Raw genomic sequence first — 19,654 nt, 5'->3', positions numbered from 1 at the left:
AAGGGATATACTGACTAGAATATTAGTAATCACGATCAAAGATCCTTTTTCTGTAACCATCCGACTTATTACTGCGTTTATATTAGGCATCCGGGCACGATTTTGAACGGCTACCAAGTTATGATTTTAATTGTGCCTGCACGTATTTGCGAGTGATATTTCACCTTATAACAGCTATCTTACATTGGATATACAATAATGTCTATAGCAATAATACTTTTATTTTATTTATGTCATTATTTTTGGTAAAAATTAAGAACTGTTATGTAAAGTTTCGTAAAAACGGACTACGTAATAGGCACAACTTAAATGTAGCAAAAGACAGCTACAAATCAATAGTTCATGCGAGGCCCCACAGGTGTTTTGGAGGTTGGTTCAAAGGAAACTTTACCGCGGAGTTTGTAATCGTTGCTAGGTCGGCTTTCTTGGCGAGCAGATCGTTTTTAGGGATCCTTTCTTAGCCATGTAAAGGATATTACGGTTAGAAAAAGGCCCAAGTGTTTACATAGGAGGCGGGGTCTCGGGTGACTTTTGCTCCGAAGGGGGAGGGGTGTATGATAAAATTTAGCGGCACAGACGACGTCGTTCAACTTCAGGCCAAGTTGATTCTAAGCAAGAAGATTTAAACCTCCTTGGCCTAACTTCAAGTTTTCACCTCCACAAAAAGTTCAACACTTATTCTGGGTTACTTACAGCAACCTGTACCAGTTTTCGCAGGTATGTTCCCAAATTATATATTTTCAGGTTCTTGATAACACTGCTAATTATAAATTGCCTTTGCTGTTTTAATCTATTCACAAAAATATCCACAACCAAGGAGCTTTAAATTTAACCTCCTTGCTACAACCTATCCTACCTTAGTAAGTTTTGCCATCAGGGCTGGAATGCATATTAATGAAATACAGTATTAAAAGTATAAAGTATAGTATCCCAAGAGGAACTTAAGAAAATAGACTGAGGAATAAAAAAAAATCAGTAAAGTATTATTACATGTAGTATTATTTTCTCATACTTCATTTTACTGGAATGAAAAGCTCATTAAAATGCAATAAAACCTGTGTTCACAGCCAGTAGATGCGGAGATCAGATAGCCAACAGCATGTCTAAGAAGAAGCGAGCTGAAGACATCTTGGCCCTGCAGAAGTTAAAGCTCCAGTCTATACAGCGAGAAAAGGAGGCCCTGCTGAGCGCTGTACAGGACAAGTGAGTAGAGGGGTGGTACAGTATGTACAGTCATTTAATGACTATGTTCTAACATGTTTGTGGTTGAAACACTTCTGCGAGTAGAGTGGTAAGGCCTAGAAACAAATTTTGTGTCTCCTGTTTTCCGACCGACCATATTAAAAACTGCCAACCCTAGACTCATTTTTTGTGTGTAGACCCCGGCAAGGGACATAAATTTTTTGAGCTGATCGACCTTTTTTTAGCTCCATGATGAAATGCACGATCATGAAAATATTCAACTGAACAGGTTTAAAATCAATATTAAAGGGACGAACACCTTGAGTCCTTTACTATGCTAAGAAAACACACTTCCCAAGTTAAAAAGAAAAACTAAGGTAAACCTAACCAGGCGGCAAGTCAAGCAATGTGAATTATAGCTTAAAATATGCAATTAAGTAATTTTTTGTGTGTGTGATTGCAGGCAAGATGAACTGACTGATGTGAGAAAAGTCCTGAGGCAGGACAGACAGGCGAGGGAAGATCTGGTTATGGTAAGTCAACCCTTCATTGATTTGACAACGATACCCCTAGCTCTATATACTCAGTAATATCAATGCCATAATATCTGTAGTCTCTACTGTGTTACAACATGGTCACTTTTATTGTAGGAGTTTTTTGGATGATTTTGATGCAGTTTTTTCAAAATCTTGCAGTATCTTCAAGCAGGCTGTGACAAAAACTGGGTTTAGTTAATGTGGTCCATGTGCGATTATGACTGTCTGTTTCTACAGGATCGACTGAATGGAAGAGCCTTGAAAGGAGAGCTAACCAACCTGTACGGACCACAGGCTGCACCCAGAGCTGTCAGGCAATATGGTACCTTTTCTTAGAGATTCTCTGCTTCCAATACACAAAACATTGTCATGCATCATGTTATCTTAGGTAGGCCCTTTAAAAAATGAGTTTTTGTGTTTCCAGTTTCCCGACTGAACCTAGCAAAAATTCACCGACCCAAGCCTTTTTTTATCGGCCTCTGGTAAGGCTATAAGATATTTGATCTGACATCTGCATTCCAAACCATCTGAAATCTGAAACATCATTTGCTATTTCCAGAAGCAATCTTTCTTAAGTAAATTTGGTGAAATATTTGTCCACAAGCAAACAGGTGGGCATGTCCTTGAGACATTATAGCCTATCGAAGTATAAAAAGGAAAAAAAAAGAAGAAAATCCCCAAATCTCTATTTTTTTCAGGACCGAAACCGGAAACACGATAATAATTTTCCAAGGCCTACTTATTTTTTTGCAAGGAGTAATGCAAATAGATGATGTGAACTAGATTTTTGTTTCCTTCCTAGCTCCCAGTACTGCCTACTCTGACACAGACAGAGAACCAACACCACTACTGGATGACATCATGACCAGAAGACAACAGGTATGGACTGATGCATTGTATATATGTATAACGTTACATGTACAATTGTTTAAATCCAGTACAGAGTAGCAGGCTAGGGCAGTTTGAAAACAAAGAGATCAAGAAATAAAAATCCATGTACCTGAAAGCACATGATACTAAAAAATAATATGAAAAGTTTGCAAATTGCTAGTATGTGTTTTCGTAATTACGTGCCTGCAACTTGATTGTATGTATGAATGTATCTTACGAGAAGTACAATTGTTATACTTTCCCAAGAACACTCACACAACATCAGGATTTGAACTCAGGACTAGATTCCAGGGTGCTATATCATCATCATCATGATACAGTATACAATATGATAAAAGCCATATCTGAATTCCACCATGTGATGATTTCTGTATCATTTCTTGGTTACCATAGCAACACAGAAACAAGCAGACAGAACAGGAGTTGGAGTTACAGAGACTGATAGATGAGAAGCAGAGCATTCTGGACCGGCTTGAGCAGAAGAAGAGGAGACCAAGGGACAACGACTGGGACACTACTGGTCAGGGTTGGTTTTACATGCACATCCTGTTGTGTGTACTTTAAATCTTGAAATACTAGTATTGTGGTGGTTATGTTTTTTAATGGTTTTTGCAGTGGCTTCTTAAACCACTGCAAAATGATCACATCGCAAATATGCTTTTCCAGATCTGAACTGTATTAACTAGACCAGAAATGTTTCAACTTTCAACTGTTGTATATTATAGAGTCAGTAGTAAACACCAAAGCTATTAAACACCATTGAACCCCAAGTACCCCAAGTCTGATTTTTTCAGCCTACAAAACTGTAGGTTGCTTGATTTTTCTTCTGCAATATTGAAAATGTCTCTGCAAAATGCAGACTGTATATGGGTATTTCTAACACTGCTGAATCAATCCAAAATGTTGATATTTTGGTACCAACAGGTGAAGGAAGTGCCCACTTCCCCTCCCGGCACAGCACCCACAGTGCACAGAGCATCGGTTCTCTGGTGAGACAGACCAGGGACAACCTGCCTGCCATGGCTGATAATGTCAGGGCTCTCAGGTCAGGAAATATAGTGTTTCAGATGTTGTACATTTAGAACTATATTTTGTACATGTAGTGACTAGGACTAGAAGTAGGAAAAAATGTTTGAAATTCCTGTTTCCTGTCTCAGTCCTGAAAAAATTAGGGTCGGTAGGTAGAGATTATCTTTTTTCTTTTTCTTCTTCTTCTTCTTTTTTTTTGATTTTGGCAATCGCTTGTGATCCAACTTATACAATACAGTTTAACAAAGTAAAACTTGCATGATCACACTTCTATTTTCAATGTCAATGTTGGAGTCAATGTCAAAGTGTCTTTCCTAGGGCACAACATTGGGGCATGTCTGTAGTAAGGATTGGAACCCTGAACCTTTAGATTCTGTGTTAAATCACCCAGAGCGTCACAATTGCATATTCTGGGTATGAGCTTGTTACTACTACCGACATATACAATGACCGATTTATTGCCTACAAAGGTAGCTAGATCCTGTATTGACATTTAGAACAAAAGGTAAGAGTTGTATGGCTTCAGTTCACCTTACATTCAGCCAGGTTCTTTCACACCACAGGGACTATGTGGAAAACAAGTACCTCAGAAAGAGTCGTCCCTACAACGGAGAGTTGGGATCTCAGTCTTACGAACCATGGCAGATGAAAGACTTCTTCATGGTGAGATTTTTTGCCTTTTAATGCAAATTTTTCTTTCAATTTTCTCCCTTTGAATGACATGACCATCCCTATTTTTTTTTATATCATATTCCTTGACCAAAGCTACTTTTGTAACATGGTTTTGGTGGCATCAAAATTAAATGTTTATCTTGCCCAATCTCTATATACTAAGTGATTTAAACTTTTTTCTCCTATATATTATAATGAACATCGTATTGTAGTACAAGATGTCCTATTTCTTCTGATATATGATATACATGTGTGAATGTTGTCAGTCACCCATGTAACTTTTGCTGTGAACTGAAGCATGCTAAAGAAGTAAGTTATCTGTATGTAGGTCTGTATACCTAACAATGTAACTTCAGATACCACTACTAGTAGTACTGGTACAGAGGTTTACATAGGTACAGGTTGGATTGTTTGAAAATGTAAACTTGCGTCTGATGTTTACAACTCTTTCCAGGTGCGGGATATTGTGGAGGAACTGGTAGATGTTGTTTTGGACCAGTATTTCAGGAGAAAAGACCCTGACGTCTTGTTGGACACTTACGAGTATCCTTTTCTTCAGTCTAGAATCAAAAGTAGGACATATAATAGTGTGCTATGATAGCTTTGATTTTACATGTATTTTAACCAGTCACAATTTTTGACCACCCTTTGACTACCAGTAGTCTGGAGCAGTCAAATGCACAACAATTATTATTGTCTTAGGGTATATCAATTCATTTTCTAAATTTTTTAAACATTGTTTTTTATGTGGTGGTCTTAGGGTAGACCATTTGCAATCACGAGAGTTGATGTTACCTACAAGTTCACAACTATCATAAATTTTGTGATCTCTCTTGCTTGATGTGCTGTGATTTTTGCTAGTAGACTTAACTCCTTGTACCAGACAGCTGTATGAGTTAGACAAGAAGGACTTGGAGAACTCCGTCATGGCAGTGTCCCGCAGGAGAGCAGCTATACTCATCGCAGAAGAATTCATCATAGAGGTCAGTGAATAGTCTCTTTATGTTGGTAAGTCACTGAATAAAGAGACTCTTTTTACACAACCAAGTCTTTTATTCAACCAATGTTTCGGTGACCGTCTGTCACCTTCCTCAGGGCAATTCTGTCTGGTTCACATTTCACTGCAGCACATGTGTCACTGCTACAGATGCATTCCCAAATGTACATGCTTACAATACATATCGGGAATGCATCTTTGCAAATGTTACCTTTATTATAAGTTTCTATTTTCATTTTTACATCAGGTAACACGTGAGATGACAAGAGACACGGCGGAGGAACTGCGACACATCCACGAGATGTCGCGTGCGATGGGACAGGACCTCGTCATCAACTCCACCGAGAACGTCACGACGGGCATACCGGAAGGTCGCGACCCTGATGACCCGGCCTATGACCTCGTGACCAGAGGAGTCACTCACATGACCAGTGAAAGAAAGAGACTCAGGTAGGATTAGAGATTTAAGAAACATTTGACCCATCAACTAAAAGTATAATATTATACAGTCTATACATGTAGGTCTAGTAACTACATACTTCATGGACTTTGAGAAAACGATCACATCAAACAGGTGGCCACCCTTACTGGTTGGGTCAAAAAGTGGCCATGTGGTCCTTTTGTAGGTATGACAAAGTAAATTGTGCATCTGTTGCTATTTAATGAATATTGTACATTTCTGCACTGGTGTATGGAATCAAGCGAGATCTTTGTTGTCTAGCATGATATGTAAAGTTCATGCGCTAATTTTGTTGACTTCTGTTACCTTTTCTTTTGCCTTTCCCAGGAAGGAACAGTGGAATCACACACAACACCTCCACATGCTGGGGGAAACTGTGGCAGAGGATGATGAGAGGTAAGACTTACAGGATTTGATTGTTCCAAATGTATTTTTTTTTAAATATTGGAGCACATCCATAGTGAGCATGTATGGACTTCAGAACTCAGAAAATGGACTATGGGACAAAATGAAAAAAAGCTGTTACATTCTTTGTTACTGCAGGTTCTCCTATATAATATCATTCATAAGTTTTACTGTTGAATTGTTATGGTGTAATTTTCTATGTAAACTTTTTATATCATATTTTCCCTGCTTCTTTTGCTGCATTTTCAAGGATACAGTTTGTTCTCTTCCAAGGTAACTTGAATGTGTTGTATCAACTTGTATATTGCCATACAGGTTATTTTAAACATTCTAAAGTTAGTATGAATACATCTTGTTAAAGGAACTTCAAAAAGGGGGAGGGGGATCGATGTTCTTGAGCAGCTTTCCTAACCACTGCTTCTCCTTTTGTGTCAGTTAGTTCTACATGTAACTCTAGGTCAGTTGAGTTTGTTCTGGTCATAATGTTTCTGTATAACAGGCCTTCAGGTCTCTAACTTGGTGGCTATTTAGTAAGAAAAAGGACCTTGCCTGTCAATGATCCCTTTCCTTCCTCTACAGCCCAGAAGAAGGAGACATCACGACCTTGAACTACCTCCACCTTCTCCCCATGAACCTGAGAGAGTCGGACAAGTTACAAGACGTCTTCCAGAACTACAGTCAGGAGGAGGCACAGCACTTCAAGAAGATGGTACCAGATGTACTGGTCACCTTCAAGATCAGGTCTGAGATCTTTAACACCATATTTCACAACAAAAGGACCATGAGTGCGTAATTTGGGAGTTTATACCATGTGTCAGTTTACAGGATACATGATTCTGTTCATTTATTTTATTCATTTATGAAGATTCACCACAATTGTGGAAGGATTGACATAACAGGTGGCTAAGTTACAATCTGGTCTCAGGTTTGACATTTTGAAGAGGTGAACTAGTGTAAGGTTTGAACCACTCACACTAGGATGGACCCTACCCTTTTAGAATTGTTGTGACCACGAAGTTGTTACTAAGGTGAATATTTGTTGTCTATCTGTACAGTAAGAGGATGCAGGGTATCTCCAGTGCTGCTCTCTCTCCAGACCAGAGACTGTTAGCTGTGGGAAGTGTACATGGTGAGAACATCCTACATGTAACTAAGGACTCACAAGTACAATAAAGGGCTTTCATCATCATCAATTTATTAATTTTAAAAAAAGTAAAACAAAGTGGTGATTTTTCCACCCTTTTCCGTGATTTTCTGTCCCAGGTGACATCATGGTGTATGATGTGTGGATGGAGCCGGGCCCGAGGCCCATCCGTGAGATGAGGAACGAGGGAGCGTCAGACGACCAGGTCCTGTACATCAACTGGAGTCTGGACGGCACCAGGATCATCACTATCAACGAGACGGTAAGTCAACAACTTAAGTCATCGGTAAGTCATTAACTTTATATCAACTAGAAATAGCCATGCCTTCAAATACCAGAGTTATCAACCAAGGATTGAGCTGGAGGTGTTCAAGAATTCATTCTTTCCTAGAACTATTGCAGATTGCAACTCGCTGTCACCAAGTATATACAGTAGGGGCATTATCATTAGATAGCTTTAAACAATGTTTAGAGTTAGAAGTTCAAGGGTTAGGATTAACAAGTCAATCAGTGTAATATAGCCAGCTGCCGCTGCACCGTGTGCCTGCGAAGCTGGTGTGTTATGCCAAAAGACGGTTATACTGGCTAAACAGATACAGATACAGAACAGAGATTGGTTAGATGCACACCCAAGTACATGTAGATAGGTAAACACTAAATGCAGCAATTGGTCTACATAACATCAATCCACAGGATAGAGGCAAGTGGCAAGATGCCATCAAGCCACAGCATTTTTGTGCAAGCACATGCAATCCTAGGGAGAACAACAGACGCTACGCTAAACCGGATAAATAGCTAGTGAGTGAGTCGGTGTAAAATAGGAAAAAAATTGAAAATTCACCACCAGAAAATGGCTACCCAGGTGATCACTTGTTTTTCTCTTTTTCACTTCTTTTTCATCCTTTCTGCAGGGCATCTTACTAGTCTGGTCCATTCAGTCTGGAGGGGTGCGCAGAGAGGATATCAAAGGTAAAAACTGCCTCACCTATCCTTTGTATGTGACAGAGTCATTGAGGCATGTCATACACAAATGCATGTAGTTTTAGTACACCACTTGTAAATTACATCAGGGCTCGAAATACTGGGTGCATGTGCACCTTAGTGCACCCAAAATTGGAGCTGTGCACCCAATTTTTTTCTGTGGGTGCACTGGTGCACCTAAATATTTTTGTAGGTATTTTTGTACATATCAGCTGTATAATAGTATGCAGGATATTGTTGGTGTCTAAGCATCAGAAAAATAATAAAATCTTTGTTGAAGTACTTGTTTAACTTTGAAGTTAGCTCCCATTTCAGATTCAAGCTCAGAAGAGTAGCAGTAATATCTGTGATTAGGTTTTGTTTTATATGGTGCACCCAAAACATTTTTTGTGCACATAACTTTTTAGGTTGGGTGCACCAGTGCACCTATTCCCAAAAATGAATTTCAAGCCCTGTACATGTACATGTATTTCATTTTGATTCACTCACTAACTCCCTTGCACTCCATTGTTAACAAAGTTTTATAGTACTCTGCTATATGATATCCTTTCCTACTATGTTTGACCTTGTCTCCACAGCCCTTGACCTTGAGAAGGACAGCGAGGGAGTGTTCCCAGCACAGCTGACACAGCTGCTGGTCATTGATGTGGATGAGGATGACTTCAACTTCACCGAGGGGCCCTTCTTCGAGAACCAGGTCCAGACAGGGAGGTTTGCCCCCACCGCAGCAGCGTTTCACCCATCTATGACTCTCTTTGGATCACAGGTAAGGCAGTGGTAGAAATACTTTTTTTCAGTGATCTGCAATATTGCAGAATGTCAAAATTTTGTTCTGTAATTTGGAATACTTTCTGCAACACGTAAAAGTCCTGGCATGGCATATACAAAATACTCTTTCTTAAGCAAGATTTTTTTTAAGCAAGAAAAATTAAGCGAGTTCTGTGTGCTTCCTTCAGAGTGACCTGGTGATTTGCCTGGAGAATGGAGATCTGCTGAAGTGTGATGCAGAGAAACTGATGGCAGGCGACACCAAGATCAACAAGCTGACCACACCTAGAGTGACCAGTGAGAAGGTAGGCCCCGTAGCATTGACCGAACATTGTTGCTTGACCCCACGGTATCTCTCCGGACCAGACACTAACCCAGATCTTACATGATTGTACATCTGCTTGCATTTGTAACAAATTGTTATGTTTACTGAAGGAAAACATATTGTTTTTGCTCTGTTTCTTCTTCCGTTCCAAACACAGAAGGTCAATGACCTGAACCAGATGTCTGTCACCATGGCAACTAGTGTTGGGTTACATCATGTTGCGATTTTATAGCAGGAGGGATTTAGACTGCTGTCACCATACATATGAATGTGTTTGAGTCAGAATTAACAGAGCAGACCATATGCATTTTCTTTGCAAATGTTACCTTTCTAGTTCTAGTGTTACTTCATAATGACTTGTACCAACATAGATGAACTTTCATACTAAATCACCCCTTATTCCCCCAGATCCAGACAGGTGAGTGGAACAGTCTGGCTAGCGGGATGGAGGCAGAGCTGCTGCGTGCTCACCAGTCCCCGGTCCTGCTCATGGGCAACATACACAACAATGGAGACCTCGTCACTGTGGACAGCAAGGGCTACATCTTCCACTGGAAGTACAAGAGGTACTGTAACAGTGGCTTTGATAAGACAATGTTCTAACCAGCGTCCGTCTTTCTGTCTATTTGACGGAATTTTGCCTCTCATGACGGACAAACATTTTGCCCAATCTGTCATCTTTGATGGACAAAAATATGGAAAGATATGGAAAGAGATGTAAGCTTAGTCTACCAGCAAAATTTGCCCCTTAAAATGCTGGAAATAGTGTTTCAGATGGTCAAGATGTCAAGTTTTCCAGGGGAGCATGCACCAGACCCCCTAGGATCATCATGCCTCAAATGTTTCATCAAACAAAAGTAAGATGACGGGAAAAAATTTCAGGCTGGCTAGAGCACTGAGTTGAAATACACATGTACATTGTACCATATGGTATGCATGTATAATTATATGTGCCAATGAAGGACAGGTTAACTTTATTAGATAGTGTCTACTAAATCTACTTTGCATGATATGTTGATGTAACGTTCTCTCTACAGGAGACATATAAGCAGCTACGACTGGTTTGTGCCCTTCAAAAAGTACCGCTTGGAAACCGCAGAGAGGACGTTCACCCCGACCTCCAACATCCAGCCCAAAATCATCTACACGGACGTTCAGAAGAAACAGAAGCAGGAGAAAAGTCGTCAGGACCTGGCCAAGGAGAGAGACAAGGCGGAAGATGACATCGCGTTACTGGGACTGGAGGACCCGTGGCACCGAGACTACCTGCCTGGGAAAGACCTTGTTGTTAGTTGTGTTTTCTAAGCTTCATTTGTTATTCTTTAAAGTAACCTTGAGCCTATTAAAGTACACATGTAGCCATTTGGCACGAAATCTGTATTGGTTATGGGGTTGGTTAGGCAGCAAGGAGAAGGTTACATACATGTAGATTAAAGCATAAATTGGGATGGTTGTAGGGTCCTGAAGTGTATACAGATGATGTGTATCAAGTATGACAAGTTTCATGTTCAAACAAAGAGTTTTTGCCCCCATTCTATGTTTGTATGGCCCTGATTTACATTGCTTGATTGTTCCTCCACTCACATTCAAGTCTGCAAAGATTGCTAGTTTCATGCTGAAAGAAAGCTTTTTTTTTTGTCCCACACTAGACGACCATCTACAAGCCCACAGATGTGACCCAGGCTGGAGCACTGTTCCACATCATATCCAGGTACCAGTCCACAGGGCAGCTGTCTACATACATGACCAGGTTATACAAACCTAAAAAGGTGAGGAAAATTGCATTTTCTTCCGAAAAATAAGCAGCAGTAATTCATCAACTAGAAAGGTAACATTTGCAAAGCAAATGCATGTGTACCTTCCCATATGGTCTGCTCTGTTCACTCTTACTCTAACACATTCATATATATGGTCAGACAAGAGTCTAAATCCCTCCTGCTATAAAATTGCCCCTAGTTACCCCAGTATGTATCCTAGATCCTATAACCAATTGACGACAAGTAAGTAAGACTACTAACAATTTCTGCAACTTCTGGTTTCCATAAATTCATGTAAATTTTGTATCATAGATACAACTTAGGTTCAATGTTTCTGTGTACATGTGTTTTTCCTTGTTTTAATGCTAAGCTTGTTTGTAAACTTTTGCCACATGTCTGCTCGTGGTTTCTTTTGAACTATTTCACACCATTTTTTTTAGCTTCCTGCAAGCCGCATTCTCAGCTGTAGGTTCAACACCACCGGGACAGAGATCTTCTTCATGCTCTTGTACCCAGAGCACCCTCCCAAGCCTCCCCACGTGACCTTTGTGAGTGTTGATGTGGTAACCATGGAGATGACGAGACTGAGGATTGATCACAACCTCACCGAGACAGAGTTTGAGCGATGTGTAGAGGGGAATGCAGCATACTTTGATGTGAGACTTTGTGAAAAATTTGTCCACTTTTACCGGTAATACTATGATTGAGTAGGTATAATGTATATGCCATGACATGTGGTAACACATCAGACTGCTTGCACTTTTCTCATATTTTGCAAGGGGGCGCTACTATTTGCAGAAATGGCCGGACTGCTTTTTCCACCGCCAAATTGGACTGGACTTTGTTTTCCACCTACCCGTAAACGTTGAAATGTTCGCAGTGGTTTTATTTTTATAGTGACCTCTCAACTGCAAAATCATGAAACTGAATGTTTCACTACTGTACTACAACACTGTTTCAATTGTGAACTTAACATAGAATCCCCTTTACCCTAATATCAAAATGAAAAAAAAATATTTGAACTTACAGTCATTATATTTCCTCGTAGGTTACTCGCCCGCATGATGTGACAGGTTCAGAGTACATTATAGCAGCCATAGCTGGCACTGTGGTTGGTTACTCTGTGAACACAGGCAGCTACGTCTTAGGGACCCGCCAAGACTTCACAGGCTGCAGACTCAATCCTAAAGAAATCAACTGGCTAGCTGGAACAGACCTTAGGGTAGGAGCTGCACTGGAGTTATCAAACTAAATGGTCCATTTTGTACCTGACCTCTTGTCATCTTCTATAACATACATGTAGTATGATCCATACTTCTCAAATTCTGAGTGGTACATTTGTCTGGTACAGGTAATTTTCAATGTTACCTGCACCTATTTGCACATATAAGGTTGACACTCCGTCTGTAGTTTCCAAATGTTAGGCCACACCGATTTAATTTTATGGATGACATCCTCTGAAGACCCCCAAACTAGTGCGCGCGGGCGAAAAAAATAAAAATCCGGCCAAAAATAAAAATGCTACAAAACCACAGGAATACAAACCTGGTATTGTGAATTTGGCGCATTACATAGCGACGTATACGACAGGCCGACACATGCTGGATTTTTGCGAATATATGAATCGACACTGCTGTACGTATGTACTGAGTTCTTGAGTCTTGGAGCTTCGGTAGCCTGGCTGCCGTCAACCAGAGTTATCACCACCATGCACTACCCAGGCCTAAAGCCAGGCCAGAGCCTCGGAATACGTGATCTTTTTTTTTTTTTTTGAGATCGGGCGAAAATCAATGCGCGCGCGGATGTCATCCATAAAATTAAATCGGTGTGGCCTTATGTCGGAAAAGATGTCTTCTGCAACAGGCAAAATTATGATGCAACGTTGACCAGATATCCAACGAAAACCGTGAAACCGTGGTTTTGCGCAGGCGCGGTACGTTCTGCCAACGTGCTATCCTGACTATGTTTTGTGCTTCTGCAGGTTGCTGACGTCCATGGGAGGTTCATGATCCTGTCCTACATGAAGAAACAGAACTTTGTCTCCGTCCTGAAGCTTCAGGACAAAAACACCAGCAGCAACAGACAGGACATGTGGGAGGCCTACAAGCACTGGTCAGTCCCCTGTATCTGTATATGTACAGCCGGTATAACCGCCCTTTGGTAAAGCATAACAGCTTTGCAGGCATGGCTATATTATACCGATCCTTCTTCAACATTCTCAAGGTGTCCTCAAACACAGGACCTCTGGCTTTACACTGAGTCGAATTAGAAAGTTGATGAAAAATGTGTTTTCAATTGCATAGCATAGCAACCAGCTAGAGATTCCGACTCAGAATCTTTAGGTTCTAAATCAACAACCTGTCATTGACGTATATGCTGAACAATTGTGGTCCCAAACAACTAAACTTCCTTGTGGAACCCCACATTGTAACACCCGTTCTTTGCTACACTTGTCAATGAATTTATGTTTTGTATTTCCCCTGTGTGTCGTATGTGTGTAGGATGGACCACAGGAAGAATAGCTTTAGTTTTGTATGCTAAATGTGAATCCGAATAAAGTCAAGTCAACCTTATAACCACCCTGCCGCTATGTAGGTCTGATGTGTACCAGCCGCAGCGGTGGCGGCAGGAGCAGACCATGCGGCACCAGCGCTGGGCGCTGTCAGGGCGGACGTACGTGGACGCCGAGCTGTACGTGAGACATCTGCTGTACGAGATGATGGATCGCGCCATTCAGCAGCAGGACGGGAAGTACCATCCTGACGAGATCGTCGCATACAAGAAGGAAGACAAGAGAACCCTACAGGAGATGGTTCTGGGAGTGCAGGTACCATGTTGTTTTTATGTTACCTTGGCAGAAGGAAACATATTTTTTTTGCTCAGTTTCTACTCCTTCTTCTGTAGTACTACATGTACCTTTATAAAAGTCCCCAATATGAGGAAATGCAGAATTGTCCTCACCCATTGGAATGAGAGGCGAGACCGTGTGAAGGTTAACATCTTGCATTTGCTTGCAAATGTTACTAGTTACCTCCATGAAAAATGGAGGTATTGTTTTTGGCGTGTCTGTGTGTTTGTGTAAACTACATCAAGTGGAACATCAACAGATACCAATTATGCAAATAATCACCTAATTTGCATAATTAATGTGAAAATTCTGTGATTTCTTAATGGTCAATAATGAGAATTTTATACCTTGTGACCTGTGTAAGTTAGTTAAAGGTTAACATCACTGCTGCAAAAATATCTTACACACTGAACAAAGAAGACTGGCTAAATAAACATCATCCCACATCGTGAATTCTTAAGTCTCACGCAAACATCACAACAATGAAAATGCAATCATGGAAGATCCAATTCTGCAATTCAATAGTCCTATTCTAGTCTCACTTGTAGCTTGGATTTTGACAATTTTGTTCTGAGGTTCTATCTCAATTAGGTTTCAATGTCAGTGCTAAAAAGCAGTTGTCAGTTACAAGTGGAGTCTAAAGTCTCATGCAAACATCACAACAATGACAATACAATAATGGAATATTCCATTCTGCATGAAGTCATATTCTAGTTTCAGCTAGATATATTGCTTAGATATTTGACAATTTTGTTCTGAGTTCCTAGTATCTCGATTCAATTTCAATGTCTGCTAAAAAGCAGTTGTCAAGTTATCATTCCGTGTAGTAAAGGGATTGTGATTATATTTTAGTCCAGTTGGTTTCTTGTGATTTCCTCATCTTGTTGTCTACAAACCAGCCAGACCTTTGGGCAGACCAGATGGGCAAGTTTGCTGATAGATGAAATGCCTGCTGAGAGGGACGGACATGTTTGCAGTAGCATCACCGGTACCATGTGCAGCTTCTGGCACGTTCCAGACATCACCTAGTGGTCCCGTTGTCTTAATAGGCGGGAGTGGAGCGTAACTCTTATCAAAGCTGCGCGGAGGCGGGACCGTCCCTGATGTTCCTGGTTGACTCTCTCCGTCATCAGACTCTGCTGCCCGTGACGGTGAGGCGCCCTGCCCTGTGTGATGCCGCCCGCTGGTCAGTTCGGTAGCGGCACCGTTTGGCTTGCTGTAAACATCACTGGAGTCCGGTACAGGGCCCGTTTTGCGCATGCCTCTTCTCTTTATGCACCAGATCGGAAAGAAAGCGGCTGACACGAGAAGACCTCCAACAATCCCGCCTACAACACCGCCGAGGAAGGCGGAGAGGGAGAAAGAAGCGGGAGGGAGACTGTCAGCTGATAACCCACTGGGAGGGGTACTAGTATTATCCGTGTTAGTTTCTTCACAGTTCAGATCTTCAGGTTCTACAGCTAACAGTAGGCTTTTTCCTTCAACATTTTCAGGTCCGGCACATCGGATCTGTTTTTCAAAATCCAGGAAACCTGTCATCTTTTGCTTAAAGGGCAGCATCCTGCAGTCACACTGCCAGGGGTTGTTGCTGATGTCCACAATTGTGGAAGAGGCCAGGATGTCATATGCTGTGGATGGGAGTGTTTCCATCTGGTTGTGATCCATCTTCAGGGTTGAAATATTAAGATTCGATAAGGCCTCCACGGGGAAAGTGTTGATGCCGTTCGAAGAGAGAAAGATAGAAATGGAATGGAGTGGCAAATTTGCGAATGTTCCAGGAGCGATGGTGCTGATGCTGTTAAATGTAAGCCAGAGCTCACGGAGCTGCCGTGTGTTACTAAAGGTTTCTGCCTCGATGCTGCTGATGTCATTATGATCCAGGGAAAGGTACTGCAGATTGTCAAGTCCAACAAACATGCCAGCCCGAAGAATGGTTAACTGGTTATTGTAAAGTGTAAGATAGCCGAGCTGTGGGGTGGAATTGAATGTTCCTGCCTCGATATTGTGGATGTTGTTGTAACCCAGGCTAAGGACCTGCAGATTCTCAAGTCCCACAAATATGTCCTGTCGGAGACTGGTTAACTGGTTACCGCTAAGACGCAGTTCAGTTAACCTGGTTAAGCTGTAAAACGCTCCGCTGTTGATTACAGAGATCTGGTTGTGATTAAGTCGTAATGTTTTCAGGCTGCTGTACCTAGAGTTGGTCTCACTTAGTGTTGTGATGACATTGTTATCCAGCTCCAGGTAAGTAGTGTTTGTAGGCAGGTCCTGAGGAACACTGCTGAGGCCTTCGTTGACACAGATACAGGATGATGATGAACAGCTGCTGCTGCTGCAAGCTGCGGCTGGACCAGAATCCTTCAGGATGAACAGCAGCAGAACCAAGAACCTCCTTATCTTGTCTGTCATTTTGCCTGTGGGAAAAATATGGGTCATATTATGTGATATGTAATAAGTTAGATCTTGCTTGTCATACAGAATCTGTAGAAATTAGACATGTCGCCTTGTTCATTTGTTTCACATAACCAGAAGCTTGTCTGATTTTAACCCACCCCAACACATTCAGGCATAGAACTACATAAGCACAGCTTTCGATAAGGTATATGTAGCTAAAAACAATGACAATCCAAATAAAAAAGAGAAACTTACCAAGAAGCAGTTTTCTACTAGTTAGAGTTCTAGAAGTTCCAACAGAGTCTCAAGCCGCAAGATTCCGCGTCTGCTGTAAGATATTAAGACATGTCAAATCTGTCTGATATTATCTGTGACAGGCGGTCCGGAACCCAAACCTTGTAACTACGCAGCATGTATTACTGAACGGGCACCTCTTTGTGTACCTTGTTTACTCTGTCGGTGATGTAACGCCACTAAGATAGTTAGTTGTCAATGGCAGGTTTCAGTTCAAGAGCTAAGAATTACGTACGTGACCTCTTGATCTGTATGCTTGCGTCATCATTTTCAGCCATGACTATGGTATGTGTTATTGTAAGGCCTAGTCTTTGTGTACAGTGTTGCATTAATACTCCTCCTGTTACCTCTCACAACATGGTTCATTCAGACCTAAGTGGCCGCTTCATGTTTTAAATGAATAAAGCCCACAGCTTCCGTGTCTTAAATAAATAGTTAGAAAAAATACCAGTCTTTTTTTAGTGAATGGAACTAAGAAGACAAAATGACAGGCTTTTCAATTATGGAATGTGAACTGCAAATAGAAACATTGCAAACTAGGTGCCATTTTTCTTTTATTTATTTTCAATCATCACAACAGCAAGAGCCAACTTGTGTCTGCTCTGAAAGGTTTTCCATCTTTGTTCCAGTTCCCGCGGTCAGCTTCCGTCTCCCCAGCCCCCACCAGACAGATGTCGCGTCTTCCCACCGCAGGGTCAAAGGTCAGTACACAGCCAATCAGCAAGGCATCATCTCGACAGCCCACCCAGCCCAAAACTGCAGGCTCAAAACAGCCCAGCGGAGATGGTGGGAACTCCAGGCAGGCTACGGGAGGAGGGCAGTCTCAGTCTGGGAGAAACACGGGGAATTCAAGAAGGCCGTCACAGAGATAGTCTTGTAAATATTATCTTCAAAGATTTCGGTTTTGGTCTTCTCTATGGTGTTTTAAAGGATGTATGAAAACATATCAAGAAAGGACATATCAAGAAAGGACGTATCAAGAAATGACATGTCAAGGAAGTTAGAAAAAGGGTATGGAAATGACTACACGTGTATATATGATGTGGAGTCAACCTATCGATGTAACAAAGTAATAACTTTTTGATATTGTGTCTAGTAATGTACATAATATTATGTGGTGCTTCTCTTGGGAATATTATAGCAGCCACTATTTTCTTAAACATGATTGAGATGTTTTATATCAATGAGTACATGTGTAATAATGTTGTGTTTTCATCAGCTCAAGTCTTGCATTGTATATGACTGTGCATGTGATATGTTAAGTACAATATTTTTTTATGTGGCACCCCCTTACATATCATTACATTTGATACTTAAGATGTAAATTTGTAGACTGGATCAATTTTGTACTTGATGCATCAAATATACACTGAATATTTGTCCAGCAATTACGGAAATGAGTATGCCAATTGAACATATGCCATATATATATATATATATATATATATATATATATATATATATATACTACTACTATATATATATATATATATATATATATATATATATATATATATATATATATATATATATATATATATATTGTGTTATTCTCATTTATCTGACACTTCTAGGAAGCAAGACAAAGTTACCCCTACAGTTGAATTAACAATTGGCGATCTTACTGTATTTACCACCTGCCAACATGTCGCAATTAACCCGGCTGGAGGAAAATAGCAGTAAGGTAGCAAAAAATGATCTAATAAAAGTTACATATCAACAGAGATCAATGGTAATCCAGTTTGGTCAATAGAAGTTAATTGGTACCTGCCTAAAAAGGTAGGACACTTCTATTAAATTCGTTAGACATCATGAAAATCGAGGGAAGGATATTTCTTTTGACTTTGTTTACTCCATGAAGCTTTGTGATTTTCTGATCTGCCCAGTTTTGAATCAACATCTACCAGTTAGGCTTACACTCTGTAACATCTACCAGTATTTACCTCCATGAAAACTGGAGGTATTGTTTTCAGGTTTTCCAGTAAGTTTGTCTGTGTTTCTGTCAGCACTAGCTGTCGTCCTAGCAGATGATTTGCATCTCTACCTTTTTAATCTGCAGTTCTGTATTTTTCCTGAGCTGATGTCACCCCGTGATGTCAACTCAGGAAAAAACACAGAGATGCAAAAATAAAACATGAAGATGCAAATAGAGATGCCCAAGGAGGGCGATTGGAAAACTTAAGCTTGCTGGAGAGTCTCCAACAATTGATCCTTAGAACGCTGTACAAATCAACTTCTTAGTCATCATGATTGAAACCAACTTCACGTGACTTTATCGTATGTATACGTTTGTATATGTTATGTATTTCACAGACTTGTTTGAGTGTCATTTGGTCTTTTATGAATATTCTTGGGATCAGTCTGTTATTTGGTGGGAAAGTCGTTTATCTTTCAATCTAATAGTGCACATTACGGGTGTTTTTCGTTACATGATCTCCTTCACAGCTTGTTTCTTTTGCATCTTTAAAAAGAGGATTGCAAAAGGAGATTGCAAACGAGTTACGTTGCAACAGTAATAAGCAAATGAAAATATGAGCAGTTTCTTGAGAGATTTTCAACGCTTCCTAAGAAGTCATGACTTGTAAAAACCTGAGATCTCCAGATTCGTCTTCCACAAATCCGAAAACCAAAAAATTGAATTAATGCTGCCTTACCGGTAGTTCTAAATTGGTGAATGGAATCCTTTTTTTGTCATTCGAATAGATAACGGGGCATGTACGTATATCGGACTCAAAGTCGTAAAGGGACGTTATATAAACATATGACACATTGTAGGCTCTCTCATACAAGCTCATTTCAAAGCAGCTCAGATAGATTAACCTACTTAAGTGTCGTTATGTGGATTATTTGGGGATTAAGGAAGACTACAAGTCGTTTAGTGAGATTGTTAGTACGTAGAAGACATCATCACGGAGCCACGCTGTCTAGGAAGAGAAGAGAAGGATTGGCCAGAAGTAAGTCAATCGTTATT

At 40.6% G+C, this 19,654-nt stretch overlaps 1 protein-coding gene across 1 annotated transcript; it reads left to right on the top strand.

Moving 5' to 3' along the window:
- The first annotated feature begins 377 nt into the window (after positions 1 to 377).
- Positions 378 to 17,563, top strand: LOC109487015. The gene is made up of 26 exons (XM_019790932.1): positions 378 to 717; positions 1,068 to 1,203; positions 1,646 to 1,715; positions 1,956 to 2,040; positions 2,521 to 2,597; positions 3,003 to 3,129; positions 3,534 to 3,654; positions 4,202 to 4,301; positions 4,765 to 4,853; positions 5,194 to 5,293; positions 5,555 to 5,757; positions 6,095 to 6,163; positions 6,752 to 6,913; positions 7,228 to 7,301; positions 7,436 to 7,578; positions 8,228 to 8,285; positions 8,876 to 9,063; positions 9,254 to 9,370; positions 9,799 to 9,956; positions 10,428 to 10,677; positions 11,040 to 11,159; positions 11,588 to 11,803; positions 12,196 to 12,369; positions 13,129 to 13,259; positions 13,743 to 13,974; positions 17,351 to 17,563. Exons 2-26 carry the CDS (start codon positions 1,100 to 1,102, stop codon positions 17,561 to 17,563), a joined length of 3,381 nt encoding a protein of 1,126 aa, XP_019646491.1. The 5' UTR covers positions 378 to 717; positions 1,068 to 1,099.
- The last annotated feature ends 2,091 nt before the right edge of the window (positions 17,564 to 19,654 follow it).

Source organism: Branchiostoma belcheri, unplaced genomic scaffold, assembly GCF_001625305.1.
Source record: "Branchiostoma belcheri isolate BF01 breed outbred unplaced genomic scaffold, Haploidv18h27 scaffold85, whole genome shotgun sequence".
NCBI classification, from domain to species: Eukaryota; Metazoa; Chordata; class Leptocardii; order Amphioxiformes; family Branchiostomatidae; genus Branchiostoma; species Branchiostoma belcheri.
The sequence above is the reverse complement of the archived record's forward strand: the minus strand, read 5'-3'. Positions and strand labels throughout refer to the sequence as shown.